General features: G+C 37.4%; 2 protein-coding genes across 4 annotated transcripts in view; one reads left to right on the top strand and one right to left on the bottom strand.

The window, feature by feature from the left end:
* Positions 1–2512: 2512 nt before the first annotated feature.
* Positions 2513–3292, bottom strand: LOC126696016 (uncharacterized). The gene has a single exon (XM_050392806.1). The coding sequence runs from the start codon at positions 3290–3292 to the stop codon at positions 2513–2515; it is 780 nt and encodes a 259-aa protein (XP_050248763.1).
* An 11900-nt stretch (positions 3293–15192) lies between these two features.
* Positions 15193–19763, top strand: part of LOC126694959 (plant intracellular Ras-group-related LRR protein 6) — a 32672-nt gene continuing 28101 nt past the window's right edge. Inside the window, exons 1-2 of one of the 3 annotated variants that reach the window (XM_050391520.1) lie at positions 15193–15389; positions 19578–19641. In XM_050391520.1, the coding sequence (XP_050247477.1) occupies positions 15325–15389; positions 19578–19641 (129 nt within the window). In that variant the 5' untranslated portion in view covers positions 15193–15324. The remainder of the gene's footprint in view (positions 15390–19577; positions 19642–19763) is intronic. The other 2 variants (XM_050391519.1, XM_050391518.1) reach the window with 2 other exon arrangements.

Genomic DNA, 19763 nt, shown 5'->3' with positions numbered 1-19763 from the left:
GCCAATAGAATCCGCTACGGATGACCTTATGGACGAGTGATCTGGCTCCCGAATGGTTTCCACATGCTCCTTCATGAACCTCCTTCAACATGTAGTTTGCCTCATCTGGAGCCAAACATCTTAAGAGAGGTTGGGAAAAACCTCTTTTGTATAACACTTCGTCCATAAGGACGTACCTGGCTGATTTGACCCTGAGCTTCCTAGCTTCGTCCTTCTCTTTTGAAAGCCTTCCATCCTTCAAGTATGACACTATTGGGGTCATCCAATTTCCGTCACCCTCTATCTATAGCATTTCTGGAAGGTCTATACTTGGCATGTATTGTACTTCATCCAACTCGTCCAACGCTTCATTTGCAGACGCTTCCTTCGCCAGAATATCTGCTTCCACATTCTATTCCCCTGGGATTTGAATAAAATTAGCTTTTTTGAATTTCTTTACAAGGCGTACTACCTTCCTTAGATATTTCTTCATTCTGTCTTCCTTGGCTTCGCATGTCCTATTTACTTGGCCTATGACCAATTGAGAGTCTCCCAAGACAAGTATTGAGTCTGCTTCTACAGACTTGGCCAACTCCAACCCCTTTAAAAGGGCTTCATACTCCACTTCATTATTAGTAGTCTGGTATTGCAAACGGGCCTTGTACTTTAATTTTTCTCCTTCTGGCGACTGCAAAACAACTCCTATTCCTCCAGCATACAACGTAGACGATCCATCTACATGGACGACCCATTTGTTATTGTACTCTCCTTCCCCAAGATCTTCATGACTCGGAGTGAACTCTGCGATGAAATCTGCTAGGGCTTGAGCCTTTATTACATTTCTCGGTTGGTATCGAATGTCGAATTCACTAAGTTCCACCGCCCATTGAATCAGCCGTCCTGCGGCTTCCAGCTTGTTCATTGTCTTTTTAAGCGGATGGTCTGTCATGACATTGATGATATGAACTTGGAAGTAATGTCTTAACTTCCTAGAAGCTGTTATCAGTGCAAAAGCCAATTTCTCTATAAGCGGATACCTTCCCTCTGCTCCTCTGAGTGCTCGGCTAGTGTAGTACACGGGTTTTTGTACTTTCCCTTCTTCTCTGATTAAAGCTGAACTTACGGAGTGTGGGGACACCGCTAAGTATAGGTACAGTTCTTTTCCTTGCACGGACGGACTTAATAATGGGGCAGTAGTGAGATAGTCCTTCAGGTCTTGGAAGGCCCTTTGACATTCGTCCGTCCATTCAAATGCCTTCCTGAGGACTTTGAAGAAAGGTAAACATTTGTCTGTGACTTTCGAAACAAACCTGTTCAAAGCGGCAACTCGTCCAGTGAGGGATTGGACTTCCTTGATATTCTTCGGTGGCTCCATGTCCAATATGGCTTGAATCTTGTCTGGATTCGCCTCGATTCCTCTTTGCGAAACCATGAACCCCATAAACTTTCCCAACGATACTCCGAATGCACACTTACTTGGGTTCAATTTCATCTTATATCGCCTAAGTGTTTCAAAGGTTCCCTATAGGTCGTCCAAATGGCCTCCCTCATCTATGCTCTTCACAAGCATGTCGTCGACATAAACCTCTACATTCTGTCCTATCTGTGGATGAAACATGTGATTTACCAACCTTTGATAAGTTGCCCCTGCGTTCTTCAAACCGAAGGGCATCACTTTGTAGCAAAACAAGCCTTAGCTGGTAATGAAGGAAGTCTTTTCCTGATCAATTTCGTCCATCTTGATCTGATTATATCCTGAGAAGGCGTCCATGAAGCTCAGCAACTGATGGCCAGCCGTAGAGTCCACCAACTAATCAATGCGTGGCAAAGGATAATTATCCTTGGGACAAGCCTTGTTCAAGTCAGTGAAATCTACGCACATTCTCCACTTGCCATTTGCTTTCTTCACCATCACAACATTGGCTAACCAATCCGGGTAATAGATTTCCTTAATGAACTGTGCTGTGGTCAGTTTCTGAACCTCTTCCTTGATTGCCTTATCTCGCTCAGGGGCAAACACCCTCTTCTTCTGACGAACAAGCTTAGAAAAATGGTACACATTCAATCGATGAGTGATTACACTTGGGTCGATTCCCAGCATGTTGTCATGGCTCCATGCGAAAATATCGATACTCTTTCTCAGGAACTGGATGAGGTCTTTTCTTGCCTTCTCCTTCATACTTGTTCCAATTCTGGTGAATTTCTCGGGATCATCTTCTTGCAAAAGAACATTTTCCAGTACTTTTGTAGGCTTTGCAACAACCCTTCTTTCCTCAATGCTCATTGTTTGCACCTGTTCGTCCAAAACCATCATGGCTAAATAACATTCTCTAGCTGCCAACTGATCTCCTTGTGCTTGCCCTATCCCGTACTCTGTAGGGAATTTGATTGATAGATGGTAGGTAGATGTTATCGCCTTCCAACTGTTCAGAGTTGGTCTTCCAATAATGGCATTGTATGAAGACGAACAGTCCACCACGAGGAAATTGACTTCCTTAGATATCTGCTGCGGGTATGACCCTACCACTACTGGTTATGTAATGGTGCCTACGAGCTGCACCTTCATTCCTCTGAACCCTACCAATGGTGAGCAAACTGGACGAAGTTGATCCCGCCCAAGCCTCATCTGTTGGAAGGCTGGGTAGTAAAATATGTCTGCTGAGCTTCCATTATCAACTAACACTCTTCTGGTTGTATAATCTGCAATAAGCAGAGTAATGACAATCGCATCGTCATGCGGGTGATGGATCCTCTCAGCATCTTTGTCGGTGAAGGAAATGGCCGGCTCGTCCATTGTTCTCGTCCTTGGTGATCGTCTAGAGAGCTGGACGTTTTGCACCACTTTGAGATACGTCTTCTTTGACTTGGAAGATTGCCCCATCGAGCTTCCTCCAATGATAATCCTTATCTCTCCTAGTGGGGGCCGGGACGATTCCTCCATTTTTCCTTTCAACTTCTCATCTCTATGATCCCTTCCAACAAAGTGCCTCAGCTTTTCTTGTCTAATAAGGTTCTCAATCTGCTGTTTCAGGTCATAACATTCATCCGTGTCATGCCCATGGTCCCTGTGGAAGCAACAATATTTACTCTTATTGCGCTTATTGGGATCTCCCTTCATCTTCTTTGGCCATTTTAGGGAAGGGTCGTCTTTGATTTGCATGAGCACCTGATCAAGTGGAGCGTTTAGGGGTGTATAGTTCTGGCTTCTTCCCAAAGGACCCGTCTTCCTGTTATCTCGTTCCTTCTTATCTTCTGTCCGTCCCTTCTTTGGACAAAGGCCTTGTTCTGAGTGGTGTGCTGGGTGCGCTTCCATCCTTTCAGCTCTTTTCCTCTTCTTGGCTATGATCGCATCTTCTGCATTCATGAAGTTCTGAGCCGAATGGACGAGCTCAGCTATAGTTTGAGGCTCTTTCTCATATAGCTTGTGGATAAATAAATCAGAATTAATCCCGTTGTGGAAGGCCACCAATAGAAGCTTGTCGTCTACCTCGTCCACATTAAGGGCTTCTCTGTTGAAGCGAGTGATGAATGACCGCAGGCTTTCATTCTCCCCTTGCTCTATGGTCAGCAAGCTGGACGAAGAACGCTTGTGTCTTTGTCCCCCGATGAAGTTGTTAACAAACAATTTGCTTAACTCTTCGAAAGAACCTACAGAACTTGGAGGTATTTTGCTGAACCAAACTCGCGCCGAGCCTTTAAGGGTGGTAGGGAAGGCTCTACACATGATTTCATCAAAGACCCCTTGAAGGTGCATAGTTGTCTTGAAAGTAGCAATGTGGTCAAATGGGTCACGCGTTCCTTCGTACGAATCTAGGGAAGACAGTTTGAATTTTGATGGTAGAGGATGACCGTTGATAGAAGCCGTAAAGGGAAAGTCAGTTCTGTGGACCAAATCTTCTATAGGATTTGTCCTCCTCATGTTCTCTTTCATTTCCTCCATGACTTTTTTCATTTGGTCCATTTCTTCTTTCAAGTGTGGTTCCATCTGTGAAGTGGTGCCTCTTAACTGACTTCCAATCTCAGGATTTTCTCTGTCGCCATGACCTTGTGTTTGTCCTCTTCCTTCACGTTCCTCACGTGTCTGTCTTCTCTGATTGATCTCCATTCTTAACTCTTGGTTTTGGCGAGTCAACTCCGCCATTGCAGCCGCCATAGATTGCATATGCTGAACAGACGATGTCTGCATGACTGGTGCGGATTGGCGATCACGCTGGGGATCACTTGAAGCGCCTCTGCTTCCCTGACGGCCTGGGCTAGTAGCCCTCGACCTGGTCCTGACCATCCTAACCCTTTGTCGCGGAAAAGAAAGTTGCAAAACAATCTGTTCCCACAGATGGCGCCAACTGATATCGCTCCGAATCAGTAAGGTGGATGATCTGGCTTCAGTGGTCTACTGAAGTGGTTGAAGGCCTACAAGAAGCGAAAACAGTCAAAGAGGAGACCGGAGAATACCGGCCAAACCCCCTCCGATGGAAAAGTTAGCCTCGCAGAAAAGGGAGTTCCAAGTATTTGGAAGTAGTATCTTAGAAAAGTTCTTACTCTTGTCAGGTTCAGACCGGTCCTTTATATAGGGATCCTGGGGACGGTTATTTGTCCAATAACCTCCCCAAGATTTGTGGAAGCCAACAAGTCCGGAGTTAACTTCCTCAACGGCTACTAAAATTGTAACCGCTAATGGAAGTTAACTTATTTGATGGATTCGTTGAGATAGTTGCGGGTTTAGTAACCGCTACAGAGAGTCGAAAGTTCTAAATGTTGCGTATTCGTCCGTCTGGTCGTCCATGGACATCTGAAGGTCGTCCATGGACGACCTTCACCATGGATGACTTTATCGTCCATGGGAGATTTCACTAATCAAGAGTAGTATTATTGTCCATGAACACTTTTACTTCTTCTGGGGTGATTCTTAGTCGACCTTGCTCAATTGGCTTGGACGACACATTTGGACGAATCGGAGTTAGATTAATTTTCTGATCCCCTATCAAAGGATTTGGGTTTTACAGGCTTGCCATTTACTTGGTGCAACAAGTGTTTCAATGGTGATCTTATATGGGTTCGGTTAGACAGAGCCCTTACCTCAACTGATTGGATCCTAAAATTCCTATAAAGTTGTCTCCACCACTTGCAAGGTTTGTCTTCTGATCATAAACCTTTATGGCTAGCCTCTAATGATGTTAATACTCGTTTTTATCGAGCTCAGAAACCTTTTTGGTTTGAAGCCATGTGGCTTAAAGATGACCGTTGTGAAGATATGGTCCATTCGGCATGGGATAAGTGCTTGGAGGGGGATGCTATGGGTAAAGTGTTAGCAAAGGTAGTTGATTGCCAAATTTAGTTGAAATTCTGGGATAAATCCACCTTTGGCAATATTCGCATTGAACTTGCCTGAAAGAGAAAACAATCGTTGAAGGCAGAAGATGAATCAATGGGTGGAAGAGGGCATACTCAGGTTAAGGCTCTCACTGATAAAATCCAAAAGTTGATGGACAAGGATGAAGTTATGTGGCATTAATGAGCAAAAAATGATTGGCTCAAGTTTGGGGACCAAAACACTAAATACTTCCACTGCAGTGTAACAGGGAGGAATAAAAGGAATTTCATTTCGGGATTAGAAAATGAGCAGGGTAGCTGGGTGGAAAGGGAAGATCAAATTGGGGCATTGCTTACAAGGTACTATTCCTCATTATTTACTTCGGCAAATCCACACAGTTAGACCCTATGTTAAATGTGGTTGAGACAAGGGTATCAGCTGAGATGAATACAGAGTTACTCAAGCCTTTTGTAGAGGCAGAGCTGCAGCTTGCTCTTAAGCAAATGGATGCGAATACAGCTCTCAGATAGCCTTCCACCACTCTTTTACAAGCAGTTTTGGGGAAAATTGGTTGGGAAGTCACAAAAGCGGTCTTATTAATCCTAAATACAGGTACTATCCCTACCAACCTCAACCACACTTTTATTACCTTGATTCCAAAAATTCAAAGCCCTAGAAAAGTCTTCGAGTACAGGCCTATTAGTCTGAGTAATGTTCTGTATAAGTCAATAGCAAAGGTCCTAGCTAATCGCTTGCAGCCGTTACTGCCCAAGTTGATTTCAGAAACCCAAAGTGCCTTCATGTCAAAAAGACTAATCACAGACAATATCCTTATTGCCCATGAGACGCTACATTACCTAAAAGAAAAAAGAACAGGAAAGATGGGTTACATGGCCTTGAAACTTGATATGAGTAAGGCCTATGATCGCGTTGAATGGGTTTACTTGGAGAGGATTATGGAGAAGATGGGGTTTAGCCGAAGGTGGATTAATATGATTTCTATGTGTATAAGGTTTGTTACTTACTCAGTTATGCTTAATGGTCAACACCATGGTCTGATTACCCCAACTAGAGGACTATGTCAGGGTGACCCATTATTGCCTTATTTGTTTTTATTGGTGACAGAAGGTCTAAACGCTTTACTTAAAGAAGCTGAGTGTGGTGGAGAAATAAGGGGAGTGTCTTTGTGCTCGGTTGGTCCTAGAATTTCCCACTTGTTGTTTGCCGATGACAGTTTGGTCTTTTGTAGAGCTATAGTCTCCAAGTGTGTGAAGATTCAATCTCTCCTTTACCTTTATGAACTAGCTTCAGGTCAGTCCATTAATAGAGGGAAGACTAACATTTTCTTTAGCTCTAACACTCAGCCACATACTCAGGATGCTATCACTATTTTTTTGGGTATTCTGACAACCCTAAGTTATGAGTATTACCTCGGTCTACCTTCCTTGGTTGGAAGAGCAAAAAAGAAGTTTTTTAGTCTTATAAAGGAGAGAATATGGAAAAAATTGAAGGACTGGAAGGAGAAGTTGTTATCACAAGTGGGTCGTAAAATTCTTGTCAAGGTAGTTATCCAAGCAATCCCCACATATACCATGTCCTATTTCAAGTTATCAAAAAGGCTTATTAATGAGATTAAGACCCTCATTAGGAAATTTTGGTGGGGATATAGAGGTGAGCAAAGGAAAATTCATTGGGTTGGTTAGGAAAAGATGTGCCGGCCTAAAGGTGAGAGAGGTATGGGGTTTAGAGAATTAGGGAAGTTTAATGATTCACTTTTGGCTAAGCAAATTTGGCGCCTAGCTAATAATGAAGATAGTCTTTTTTCATAAAGTTTTCAAGGCAAAGTTTTTCCCAAATTGTTCTATCATGGAGTGTAAGACTTTGAACAAAGGATCTTATGCGTGGAGGAGTATCATAAAAGCTAAACATGTTATTGATATGGGAAGGGTTTGGAGAGTTGGAAATGGTGAATCTATCCAGATTCGTGGTGACAGATGGCTACCCTAAGTCTCAAGTGCTAGAGTCTTATCTCTAGTCACAGGGTTGGCCTTGGATGCAAGGGTTTGTGATATTATAGACCAGGATTCACATATGTGGAGGGCTGGTTTGATTGACCAATTTTTTTTGCCTCATGAAGCAAAGTTGATAAAGGCATTCCCTTGAGTTGGCAGGGTGTTTCGGACAAACAAGTGTGGCTGCCTTCCAATCATGGAGAATTTACAACACATTCAGCTTACCATTTACTTATGAGACAGGAGAGGAATTTGTTGCCAAGTAGTTCATCAAGTGGAGGTAATAAACAAATCTAGAAGGGTATATGGAACTTACAGGTTCCACACAAGGTTAAGCACTTGATGTGAAGGGCGGCAAATGAAGCCTTGCCTACCTTGCATAACTTGTGGCACTAGAAAGTAGTGACATCAACTTACTGCCCATATTGTAAGTCTGGTGGTGAAGATACGATCCATGCTTTATGGAGTTGTAGAAGGTTGTTTGTGATTTGGGAAGATGATGTAGAGTTACGAAAGTGCAGTGGGCAGAAGTTCCTTCTTTTTGTTAATCTCTTAGCATATTTGTTCATGAGGAAGGATAGTCTGGATATTGATTTGCTAGCTATGATAATGTGGCTAATTTGGGGCAGAAGAAATGCAGCACATTTGGATGAATTTGTCCTTGAAACCACCAAATTCGGGCCAGAACTAAATTGTACTTGTTGGACTTTAAAACAGCACAGAAGGATGGCAGAAGAATTGCAACAGTTGTTATGAGAGCTCCCCGATGGATTCCTCCCATTCCAAATTATTTCAAAATCAATTTTGATGGGGCTGTCTTCTCGGAGTTGGATGCAGCGGGATTAGGTGTGGTCATTCGTGATTCCTGTGAAAGGGTGGTGGGTGCTTTGGCTGACCGAATTCCAATTCCAACTTCAGCAGCTATAGTTGAAGCTTTAGCTTGCCGAAGAGCCTTGATCTTTGTAAATGAGTTGAATTTAATGGATATTATGTTTGAAGGAGATGCAGAGCAAATTATAAAAGCTCTACTGGCCAAAGAGGTGCATCAGCATGAGTATGGACATGTTTTACAAGACTCTCTTGTTTTAGCTTCTGATTTTCGGGTTTATATGTTTACCCATGTTAAGCGTGTAAGCAACTTTGTTGCTCATTTTCTTGCTAGACGCTCTAAATCAGGTAATGAGTTATAGGTTTGGATGGGCTCTATCCCTGAAGATCTAGCCCCCTTTGTTTCAAGGGATGTTTTGTAATTTTCTGTTTTTGAATGTTATTTGGCCCCTGGGTCTGGTTTCTCAAGAAAAAAAAAATGTAATACTCATGCATAGCCATTGTAAAATCAACCAAACCCCACACCTACTGTCAAGTTCAAGTCGCACCCACCCAATGACCATGAATTTACACCTGTCGTTGTGAACCCTTAGCAAAACCACCATAAACCACTAGCCATATCCCATTTCCCAAAAAAATCTAATTGGCTCTATCAACATCAAGCCAAGGCTAAACCACACAACCACCATGAGTGATCCTAAGTCAACTCTATGAGTGATTCATTCGTTGCCACCCAAATCCCCCTTCCTTGAAGTCCATATCAACCCCATCCACTAGTAGTGCTATGTGTATGATCAATTTTGTAACAATCCAAAATTGGAATAGGGTTTCAAGCAATCTTGGCATAATCTATGCCATTTTGTTTGTGGCAATCAAGGCTATAGTGGGTGTGCTAAAGTTGCAATATGGGTGACTATAATAAGTAATCATTTACTTTAGTCCAACCAACTTGGCCCATTGTTGGCCATACTATTATGTGCTTGCAACATTTCCTTACATAAAAAGATAGGTTTATGTTCAACTAATAGCACCTAACTTATGCCAATTTTGGTGGACAATGCTCTACAATGATGAATCATATAATTCTAACATACCGAAAGGCCATAAACGAATTCATTCATGGTCCATAGGACCAACACCATTTAAAGGTAGGGGGCTCGCCCCACATTAATGAATAATCACGATTAAGATTTTTATTTTAATTTTTGTGCTTTAATAGCTATTTTTATATTTATTTTCTCCTTCCACTTTTTTCATCTAAAAAAAGTTATTTTCTTAAGTGTTTAATTGACTTTTTATAAAGATAGAGGGCCAATGGGCTTGGTAGACCAAGCCTTAACCAATTAAGAGTTGTTAGAATCATCAGAATAAATGGGGGGAACTGTGTTTCGAAAATTATGATCTTTGTAGTGGGAAGTGGCATACACCTTATTAGGTAGAGTCTCCTTTAAGGTTTTGTATGAATGGTCAAGCCTTTATAACAATAGATTTTGAGATTATTCTTCTTTGAGACCAAGAACTTGAGATTTAAAGAAATACAAAAGAGGGGTGTCTATAGTAATGACTAATTGAATGATTTTTAGATAATTTCACAAATCTCATAAATTGCACCATAGGTCTTATAGTTTCATATGTAGCAATTGTTGTGTTTAGATAGGTTTTAGTCATAACTTATGTGAATTTTTGTCACTTTTAGTTAACAAAGACACAAATAGAGTGTGAATTGAATTGGATTACAAATTTATTGGTTCTAATTAGAATTTTTCTAGAAGTTGAGAATTAATTTAAAAACATGCAAAAGTATAGAACAATTACGTGAATCCAAGGTTGTCAAAATTGTTATCCTACTCAGGATAGTTTGAGGGTCAAATTGGATCAGATTGTAAGATTATAAGATCCCACTCATTTTCTTATATATAAGAAAAAAGGAAAATTAAAGTAAACCCATCTGTGGTTAGGCCCGTTTTCACTTTGCTTACCCGTTGTTCAAAACTTAACACTTTGCCTACCTGAGGTAACTTTCGTTAAGGATCTATTACCTACATCTCCCTTTGACGTTAGAAAAACATATTTTTAGGGAAAAACAAACATAACAAAAATAAAAAAGTTAGGGTTTTTGATTGCTTAAGAACTTTAATGAGAACAAAGTGGAGGAATGGCACACAAATCAAAGGGCTTAATGAAATCACTTTTAATCTATATCAATATCAACAATCTCGTAACAACTCAAAATTGTGAACCAATTTTTACAAGAAGACCAACAATCTCAAAACAACCAGCAACGTTATTAACAAAAGAAAGTGAGATAGAGATAAGCAATTAACAACCAAAGAATGAGGTAAAGAGAAATCCATCCGTGGGTTTGGATTGTGGTAGATCAACCATGAGTTTGGTGGTGTGGTGGTGACCTAGGTGCTGCTTGTGCCTCTCCTAATTCTCAGTCCTTTTTTGTACAACCAAACACAACCAATCAAGGAAAGGGAAGGAACCTTCCAACTTCAAACCCACCCCCACCCCCAATTCCAACTTCAAACCCACTTCGAATCTCAACCACAATAGCAAACCCAACCCCAATTCCAACACCCAACCCCAATTCCAACTTCAAACCCACTATAAATCCCAACCACAGTAGCAAAACACTTGAATAAGCAATTAGGGGTGTCAATGTTCGACCCAACTCGCGAACACGACACGAACCCAACACGGGTTTTTTCGGGTTAGGGTTGGGCCTTAATGGGTTTGGGTCATAAACAGGTCGACCCGAAAGCGACACGATAAAAAACATGTCACAAGTGGGTAAACCCGAGTAACCCGCAATAGACACATTTGACACGCCAATTTATTTGCGTCAACTCGAAATGACCCACTTAATACAACCCGTTTAACTCGTATAACAAATAAATATTTATTTTATTTTAGATATGTCAAATACCTTTTATATCCAACATATATTTTAAAATTTAAAAAGAAAAATGAGTAATTAAAAAAATTTATAAGGGATATAATTGAAAATTGAAACTTTACAAATCCTAGAACTGCTAATACTTTTTTTTTTTTTTTTTGGCATAGAACTTGCACAAATAAAATTGGATGAGTTTATAGAAGATGTTATGAATTTGGATATCAACAAAGAATCTATGGATGATAATTGTGGTCATAGTTATGATTAGTTCACTATTTGCTCAATTTTTTCAATATTGATACTTAGCATTTGGCGAGCTCTAAAGATATTATATTTTTGTTGAACTATATTATTTTATTTTTGTTAAATTTTGTCATTTTGAATTTGGGTTGAAGTGTATGCACTTCTTTTGGAGTGTAAAGAACTTATTTCAAGATGAATGTTATATTTTTGTTAAACTATATTATTTTGAATGTGGGTTAAAGACTTAAAGTGTATACACTGCTTTTTGAGATGTAAAAAAAATTATTTCTAGATGGATGTTATATTTAATATTATGTAGGTTGAAATGGGTTGTGTTACGTTTGTGTCAACCTAACATGACTCGTTTATTAAGCATGTCAAATGGGTTGGGTTAGGTCAGCCCGCCTTATTAACAGGCCGGGTTAGGGTTGAAGGATCATGACATGATTATTAAATGGGTCGGGTTAGGGTTGAGCCATTTAGTCGAATACTCCTACCTCAACACGACACGAACCCGACACGCTAACCCAAATTGACACCCCTATAAGCAATCCGACGAAACCAAATCCGATGACTCGATGAATCCGACAACTCTCCTTGAACCTCCTCAACCTAGATCATGATCATGATCATGATCATCTTCGGCTTTAGAAAGTAACGTCTGGGGCAACGACAACAAGAAAGAAGCTGGAAGTGGACACAACGAAGTTGTTGGATTGCATGAGAGGGAAGCATAAAAAGATTCAGGAAAAGGTGTTCAAGTACTTCAACACGAGGCCTGAGCTTCAGACCCCATTGGAGATCTCGAAAGACGAGCATAGAGAGCTGTGTATGAGGTAGCTAATTGGGTTGGTGAGATAAGCCAATATCAAAGTGAGATTTGTGTGCTATTCCTCAACTTTGTTCTCATAGAAGTTCTTAAGCAATCAAAAACCCTAACTTTTTGTTTTGTTTGTTTTTTTTTTTTTTTTAATGTTTGTTTTTCCCTAAAAATATGGTTTTCTAATGGCAAAGGAAGAGGTGGTAACAAATCCCTAACAAAAGTAACCTCAGGTGGGTAAAATGCTAAGTTTTGAACCATGGGTAGGCAAAGTGAAAACGAGCCTCACCACAGGTGGGCTTACTGTAATTTTCCCATAGAAAAAGGAAAAAGCTATAAACAAATTGGTGGCGAATTTGTATGTTGAATAATCACATAAATTATGAATTTATCCATAGAGAACAAAATTCTGCAGCAATATACATGTAACTTGTATATCATACATCACTACATCTGTACTAAAGAAAAAATATATATACTTAATTTTTAATCCAATTTATCCTAAAAGTCCAGTAAATGTTTAGTTAACAACCAAGTACCAAAGCTGCAACAAGACCAACCATACATCAAGATACATATTCTGGCTCAAGTTATGCTGAATAGCAACAGTAAAAAATATAGACTGAATTACCAAAAAGAAGAAGAAGAAGCCAAAGACATATTCAAAAGAAGTAATCTATGGAATCATAAAATAGGCAAACTCCTAAATAGACAAGGAAACACAAGAGCATAGTGGCAACTTATGTTGTAGTCACGTTAGCAAAATGTATCATTCATTTATGAGTCCAATTGTTTTTTTATTTATTTTTATTATTCAATTAAAGTTAATTATGAGTCTTGTTGGTAATTGCTCTAGCCTAATAAATCTAATCATTAGGTGATGTGAAGTCAATCTAGAGAGTTGTCATTTGCAATTCTGCATTAATTTTTCAAGCATTTAATTGTAAGCATTTATTTAACATGTAATGTATTCACCTGTAAATATCAATGAGGAATCAAAAGAAGGTAGGGAGTTTTTATTTAGAAAATTATTTGCAAGTGTCATTGCTTTGGAGTTAAGTGACTCCTAACAATCAAATGTTTGACTAGGTTGCGTTGAGTGACATCCTCAATTAGTAGTGTTGAACAACATCTACTACCTCATGTTATGTGGCATTTTGGAACTATCCATCTTATCATTTGGTTGAATCTTTGATTTAGTCAACCCAATGGGTCTCGGCCTGCATCAAAACAAGCAAACATGATATATAACATCCAACACCAAGCATAAATGTTGTCACAATCATTTGAAATAAAAATTTTGAACCCTTAAATAGACAAGAAGCAAACATAATAAAATTATTTATTATAAAATGCAAACACTAAGCCTAAGCAAATTCACAAGAAAATTAATTCTCGATCCAATATCCATAAGTTTTCTAAGTAAAAAGCCAAGCATAAATGTTTTTCATTTATCCTAATAAACAACACGAACTCAATTTTGGGTTTCCTAATTTAGTGATTTGGATTTTTGAGAGGAGAGAAAGAAACTAAGAAAGGGATTATGAGTATTGATATTGTCATTGAGTTTTTTTATTTTTAATTAAGATATTTTTTATATTTTCATTTTTCAAAGGGGTACACTTCTAAACTTACAAGGGCCTATATATTGGATGGTTGTTTTTTTTTTATTGGGGTTAACTGGACTACTAGTAGCCCAAAGAAAATTTGGTTTTAAGTGGGATTGTATGATCGGATCCTACATGCTATCCTTGAGTTCAAACCATATGCATTGATCCTAAATTTTTTGGACAAGTAGGATTCTATGATCTATAATATGGATCATGATTTTAACAACAATGCATGAATATCTACTACTTTTAGGTAAAAAAACCTCTTTCGGGGTGTTTGGTTCGTCGTGATATTACATTACACTGTAATATTACATTATTAAAATATTACATTAATTGTAATATTTAGAAAGGTTATAAATTAAGGTGATGTAATATATTTTGTAATTTTAAATTATGGTAATGATAGAAAAAATAAAATAAACAAAAAATCACAGAAATGTTCTAACATAGAGTAGAATCGAACATAGTAAAGCTTAGTTTACAACATGAAAAAGGTGGGTGCCTAATTCCAATACAATAGGGATCCATCAATGTAAGTCAGCTGAACATTGTGATTGATGAGTGGGTAGACATTACATTAAAGACACATTACAGCGAACCAAACGCCTAATTGAGGTTATGAAAATAAAATGATTTCGAAAAGATGATGTTCTTATAGTTATGAGAAGTGCTTTCTCAAAAAAAAAAAAAAAAAAAATTATGAGAAGTGCTATCAACACAAAATTTTCATAATGCTTTCATAACAAATTATAAGTAGCAAATTGTTATGAGTTGTTATTAGTGGACAAAAAAGTAATTTCAGTGGTTGGTTCAAATTAGAACCAATAATAACTTATCACCTATGATTTGTTGTAAAAATATTGTGAAAATATTATGAATATAACACTTCTCTATAATTATTATATATACTAGCCTCTGAGCACATGCTCACGCGCGTACTCAGAGGCTTTTCTATTTTTTGGTTAAAGATTAATAATTTTCATTTATTATAATTTGAGATTTTTACTTTTTCCAATCACAAAAAAAAAAAAAAAAAAATGTGGGGTGAGTTTTGTAGATTAGAGGAGCTTTAAAACTAACAAAAGAGTGATCCTATTTTGTAGAGAGTTAGTGAGTAGAAGTAGAAAGACATTTCAACGTAAAAGTAAGAATATATTATTTTTGTCAATTTACTATTTTAACTTAATTTTTAAGTTTTAGGTATGAATATTTTTGACAATAAAAAAAGCAATAACTAACTTTTTTTTACCAATTTACTATTTTTAAGTTGTTGGTTAATTAAAGTTAAGGGTATTTTTGATAAAAAAATATTAATTAATTTTCTAAATACTCTTAATATATATAAAAGATAATATCATATTTTGTAAAATAGGTCACTGATAGGAATATTAAATACTAAAAAAAAGAAAAAAAAAATAAAGAGGAGGACAAATATATTTAAAATAAACAATGGAAATGTCCGAAATACCCGGTTCAAAATTTCTATCTGACACTTCTGATCTGATAGCAAAAACTCAACTGCCATCTTTCTAAAGTAAAATCAAATGTACCATCTCATACTTCTGATCTGAAAGCAAAACTCAAACTGCAGTGCATGTGCGAGGAGCCTTCTCTTCATGGATCGGCTGCTAAAAGCTGCACGAACGTCCGGCTCTCTCAACCTATCAAATCGCTCCCTCAGGCAAGCCCCCACCAACCCATAACTTTTTAATTCTTCAAAAAAAAAAAAAAAAAAAAAAAAATCAAATTCAACCAAATATTTCATGACTTTTCATCACAGTCCAAGAAAGTTCAGAAAAATCTATATCCATCTAACATGCAATTGTGCTGTGTATGATTTTTTTTTTTTTTGAATCACTCTGATTTTTTCGTGGGTTCTATCAAATGCATTACGAAGTAAAATGCTTAATGTTATTTTATGCTAATCTGTTTGATATTTTAGAGTTAATTTTGTAAAGTTGTAATTTATAACTATGTTTTATATTGGCATTATTCCATGACAAAAAGTAAAAGTGTTGTAATTGCTTTAATTTTGTTCCTTGTATTTTGTGGGATTTTATTGTATTGGGTTTAGTATTAAGTTGGTGAAGAATTGAACATGAAACGAAGATCAGTGTATTTCGTGACTAGCTCGCGAGAAGTTTGCGAGAAGGGTTCCTGTGAAAAAGGCATGTGAAGCATATGATTGGAAGTTGAAGAGTCATGCCAGGCTGTCAATTTCGCGGGTATTTCGCTGGAAGAGTATTTCGCAGGTAAGGCCTTCTAGCGAAATACCCGCGAAACTCTCTGCCTGGAGGATTTTTAAGTGTGATTTTCTTATCCTTCACTCATATTATATATACCCTTATTATCTACAAATGTAAATGAGGCCATTCAGAGAGAAAAGCTCTAGATAGGTTTTCTACAACACTCACCCATTTCTTAGAGAGAAAGCTACTTATCTTTAGTGAGAAGTCATTGTAGCCTCTTCTCCTTCCCTCTCCCATTGTCATAATTTAAGAAGAGATCTGTACCCAAATACAATCCACACCTATTCAGAGTATACAGAGTGTTTTGGAGTTTGGGAAGTTTTGAGGATTTGCTAAAAAAAGCCGGTGAGGTTTGGCGGATGCAATCGGGTATATAGCAGGATCCGGAAAGCTAGATAAGATACGGTTCTAAGAAGCCTTGTTGGAGTAAGAGTTTGAAGGGTTTAGGTACATTGGGTAGATTAGGATTAAAAGGTCTCTTGCTATTCTTGTATTTCAACTTATTGTCTAGTGGATCGATTTATCGTTTGGAAGGCGGTGGAGAGGTTTTTCGCCGAGTTCTTTGATTTCCTCTTCGATAACACATCGCCATATTATCTTGTGTTTGCATCTCTCTTACCTTACTCTCGTGCTTTATTTTTATTGTTTGTTGTTCTTATTTATGCACTAGAGTAGTATCGGTTGATTGCGCTTCATTTACTCTTGTTTCTGCACTTAGATAAGTTAGAGTAAAAGCAATCTAGCTGTAATTTTTAATTGGGGGTCTAAACAAGTTCTTTTGTTTTAACACATTTTTGAGCTTTCAAATTTAGATTGCATTATCGACTTTTTAAATCGAGTCTTGATTTGGGATTTTCGATATGAAGTTATTAAAGAATGTTAATTCTTAATTCTTTACAATACAACCTGTGAAACAGGGAGTTGGATCCTCCAAAGTTCTTACAAGGATAACTCAACTATGGAGTTCCTAAAATTTTATCCATTCATATTGAAATGAGTAGATTGAAATTTGTTACATCATCAATAATTTGAATAGATACCAAAATTGTGATAGTCAATGTTTTTTTTATTTTATTTTATAAATGTTGATGACATGGGTAAAAGCTAATTTACTCATTTTAAAATGAATGGATAGGATTTTAGGAACTCCAAGGTAGAATAACCCTAAGAAATATGTTAGGTAGGTTGGCCGCCTTGTACCCTAGAATGCCTAGAAGATTTAATATAAATTGATGATGATTACTTAAAAATATCATGTATGTAGAGATTGTGGTCCGTGTGAAAGATAAGAGTGGAGAGGTCTCAACCACTTTAGAGTATCAAGTACGTAGAGATCGCAATCCAAGTGAAAGATGATAAAACCCATAACCGCCTAGTTTCATGAGTATGTAGAGGTTGCAATTACAGTCACAAATGATGGGAGAGTACTTTTTTTTTTTAATAAGTCACAAATGAGGGAAGATAACTTACTCGCCTGAGATGTAGCAAACACCTATCGATATTTAAAATTAGAGTGCTCAAAGCAAGCATACACTTTGAATACATCAGCATGGGATAACATCATGTGATTTTGGTTCTATTGTGTTGGCATTTAGGGTTGGGGTAATGAATAATAGGGATAGTCTACCTAGTGGTTGGAGCCTTGAGATGAGTTGTAGACTCAAACATCTTGGGTTCAATCTGCACTACAGTTCCCCTGGATTACCTAATACATGGTTTTGGCGGGTGGGGTCGTGTATCTGTGGTTTACTCCTCAGGAGTTGGTGCAAAGGGCCCTACCTTGGTGAGGTTCCACATCATAAAAGAAAAATTAATAAGGACAATCAAGGGCAGTTGTATTTAATAGTTATAGGTGAAATTTAGTTTTATGAAAGCTGAATAATTGTGAAAGCAATTACCAATGATGTTTTCATTAATCAAGAATGTAAGTTGGTGACTTGAAGATGATCAGGTACTGTCCTAGTCTCAACCTAAGGATGTCATCTCCCTAAATGCTTTGGGGGGTTAGGAAGGTGCAACTCTAGTGGCGGAGCCAAGATTTTAGTTTAGAGGAGGCAAGATGAAAAGAAAAAATTGAAAGTAAAATTAATCTAAAAAATATTAGTAGATATAAAAAAAAGAAAAGTAATTATATGCTAATGTAATTGTATTCATAATCTCAATTAAATAAAATGAGAAAATACATCAATATAACCTAGAATGCTTTTAAAATTTTATGTAGAATTCAACCTTTCTTCCTTTATTATTCTCTCTCTTTTTATTTTTTTAAACTCAGCATTTGAAATGGTAAAAAAGTCAAGAGATGGAAGAAAAAAAATATTAGTGGAGACTCTAGAGTTTTTAGAACTTTGTGTTCAATAATGCTACGAATAGAACCTTTTTCACAATAATATTCTTGTTATTTTATTTTATTTTTTACTTATCAAAAAAAAAAAAAAAATTCATGATTTCTAAAGTGGTCAAGTGTGAGTTGTGTTGAAAAGTGTTGAGTTCATGAGTGTCAATTGTGTCCATCATTCTCAGTCAACCACTTTAGTAATTGTGAAATTTGTTGTGAAAAAAAATGATATTACTATTGGTTTTGGTATACTAAGATACATTTTTTAAAATTATTTTGTAGGACCAACTAATCAAGACTTCCCGTGAGAAGAGTGACAACAAGCAAATAAATTATTAAAATATTAGTTTTACATGGACCCATTATCACCATCTTTTGATTAGGAGACCACAATATATGTGGTTGTTTTATGGCAAGTAAATTGCTGTATGGGAGGAGGCCAAAGCCAAATACTTAGAATATACTAAGGCATCGGTGTATATATCAAATTTTGGGGAGATCAAGGGGGCAATTGCCCCCTCTCGCTTGGATTTGCCATTGTGCACCTCCACAAACTCAAGAAAGGTGCCTTTTGTTTCATAGGACTCAATGACATGGGGCAAATGCCGCAAATCTATCTATTTTACATCAGACACTGTCAAGTAATGGTTATACTTAGCCGCTATTGCAAAGTGATAAATGGTGCTAAGCTCTTCAAAGGGCTATATGCCTCACTCTTGCCCTATGATGGTAATGTGCATGCAATGCAAGCTTTTTGCGAATGTTGGTGCCCTGCTACGAACATGCTGCATACATTTATGGGAGAAATCTCCTTTACCTTTTGGGACTTACATATGATTGGTGGATTTTCCATTTGGGGTTCTTTCTATGATGAAGTAGTTCCAGGTGAAAAGGAGATGCTGTCCTTTCCCTAAGTTGTCAACATCTGTTTGTAACATTTGTATTTGTTTGTATTAAAGTACCTTGGAGTTATTTGTTTCATTTTGTCAAATACTAAGAGTAGAATTTACTTTCCTTGTGCATTTTTCTTTTATAATTTTTGGTTTAAATTCTTTGACATGTTGAAACCACAATTATTTTCTTCATAGAGGATAGGCCAATGGTTCATTATTTACTTATTCTCTTTACCATTTCCAAAATGACAAGAATAATAAAAAATTTTAGGAAAAATTTATTAAGCGTTGCTTCATTGCAGTTTGCATAACCACAATTCATCATAGTAGAGCATGATGTAATTAATTCTGTATTACTAACTTTTATTTCTTTGTGCTTCTGTTACCAGGGATGTGCCAAATGAGGTCTACCAAAGTTTGGATGCCGTTGGAAAGGATGAAAATTGGTGGGAGGTAATTTATTTTGATGTTTTCATTTTGTTCTTCCTTAACTCATTTCATTAAATGTTACCTAGAGATTAAGTTGCAGACAATTATGAAAGATATGTAAATCCAACTGACGGCTTCATTGCTTG

This window comes from Quercus robur, chromosome 8 (genome assembly GCF_932294415.1).
Source record: "Quercus robur chromosome 8, dhQueRobu3.1, whole genome shotgun sequence".
NCBI classification, from domain to species: Eukaryota; Viridiplantae; Streptophyta; class Magnoliopsida; order Fagales; family Fagaceae; genus Quercus; species Quercus robur.
Note: the sequence above shows the minus strand (reverse complement) of the source record. Positions and strands in the feature narration are given on the sequence as shown.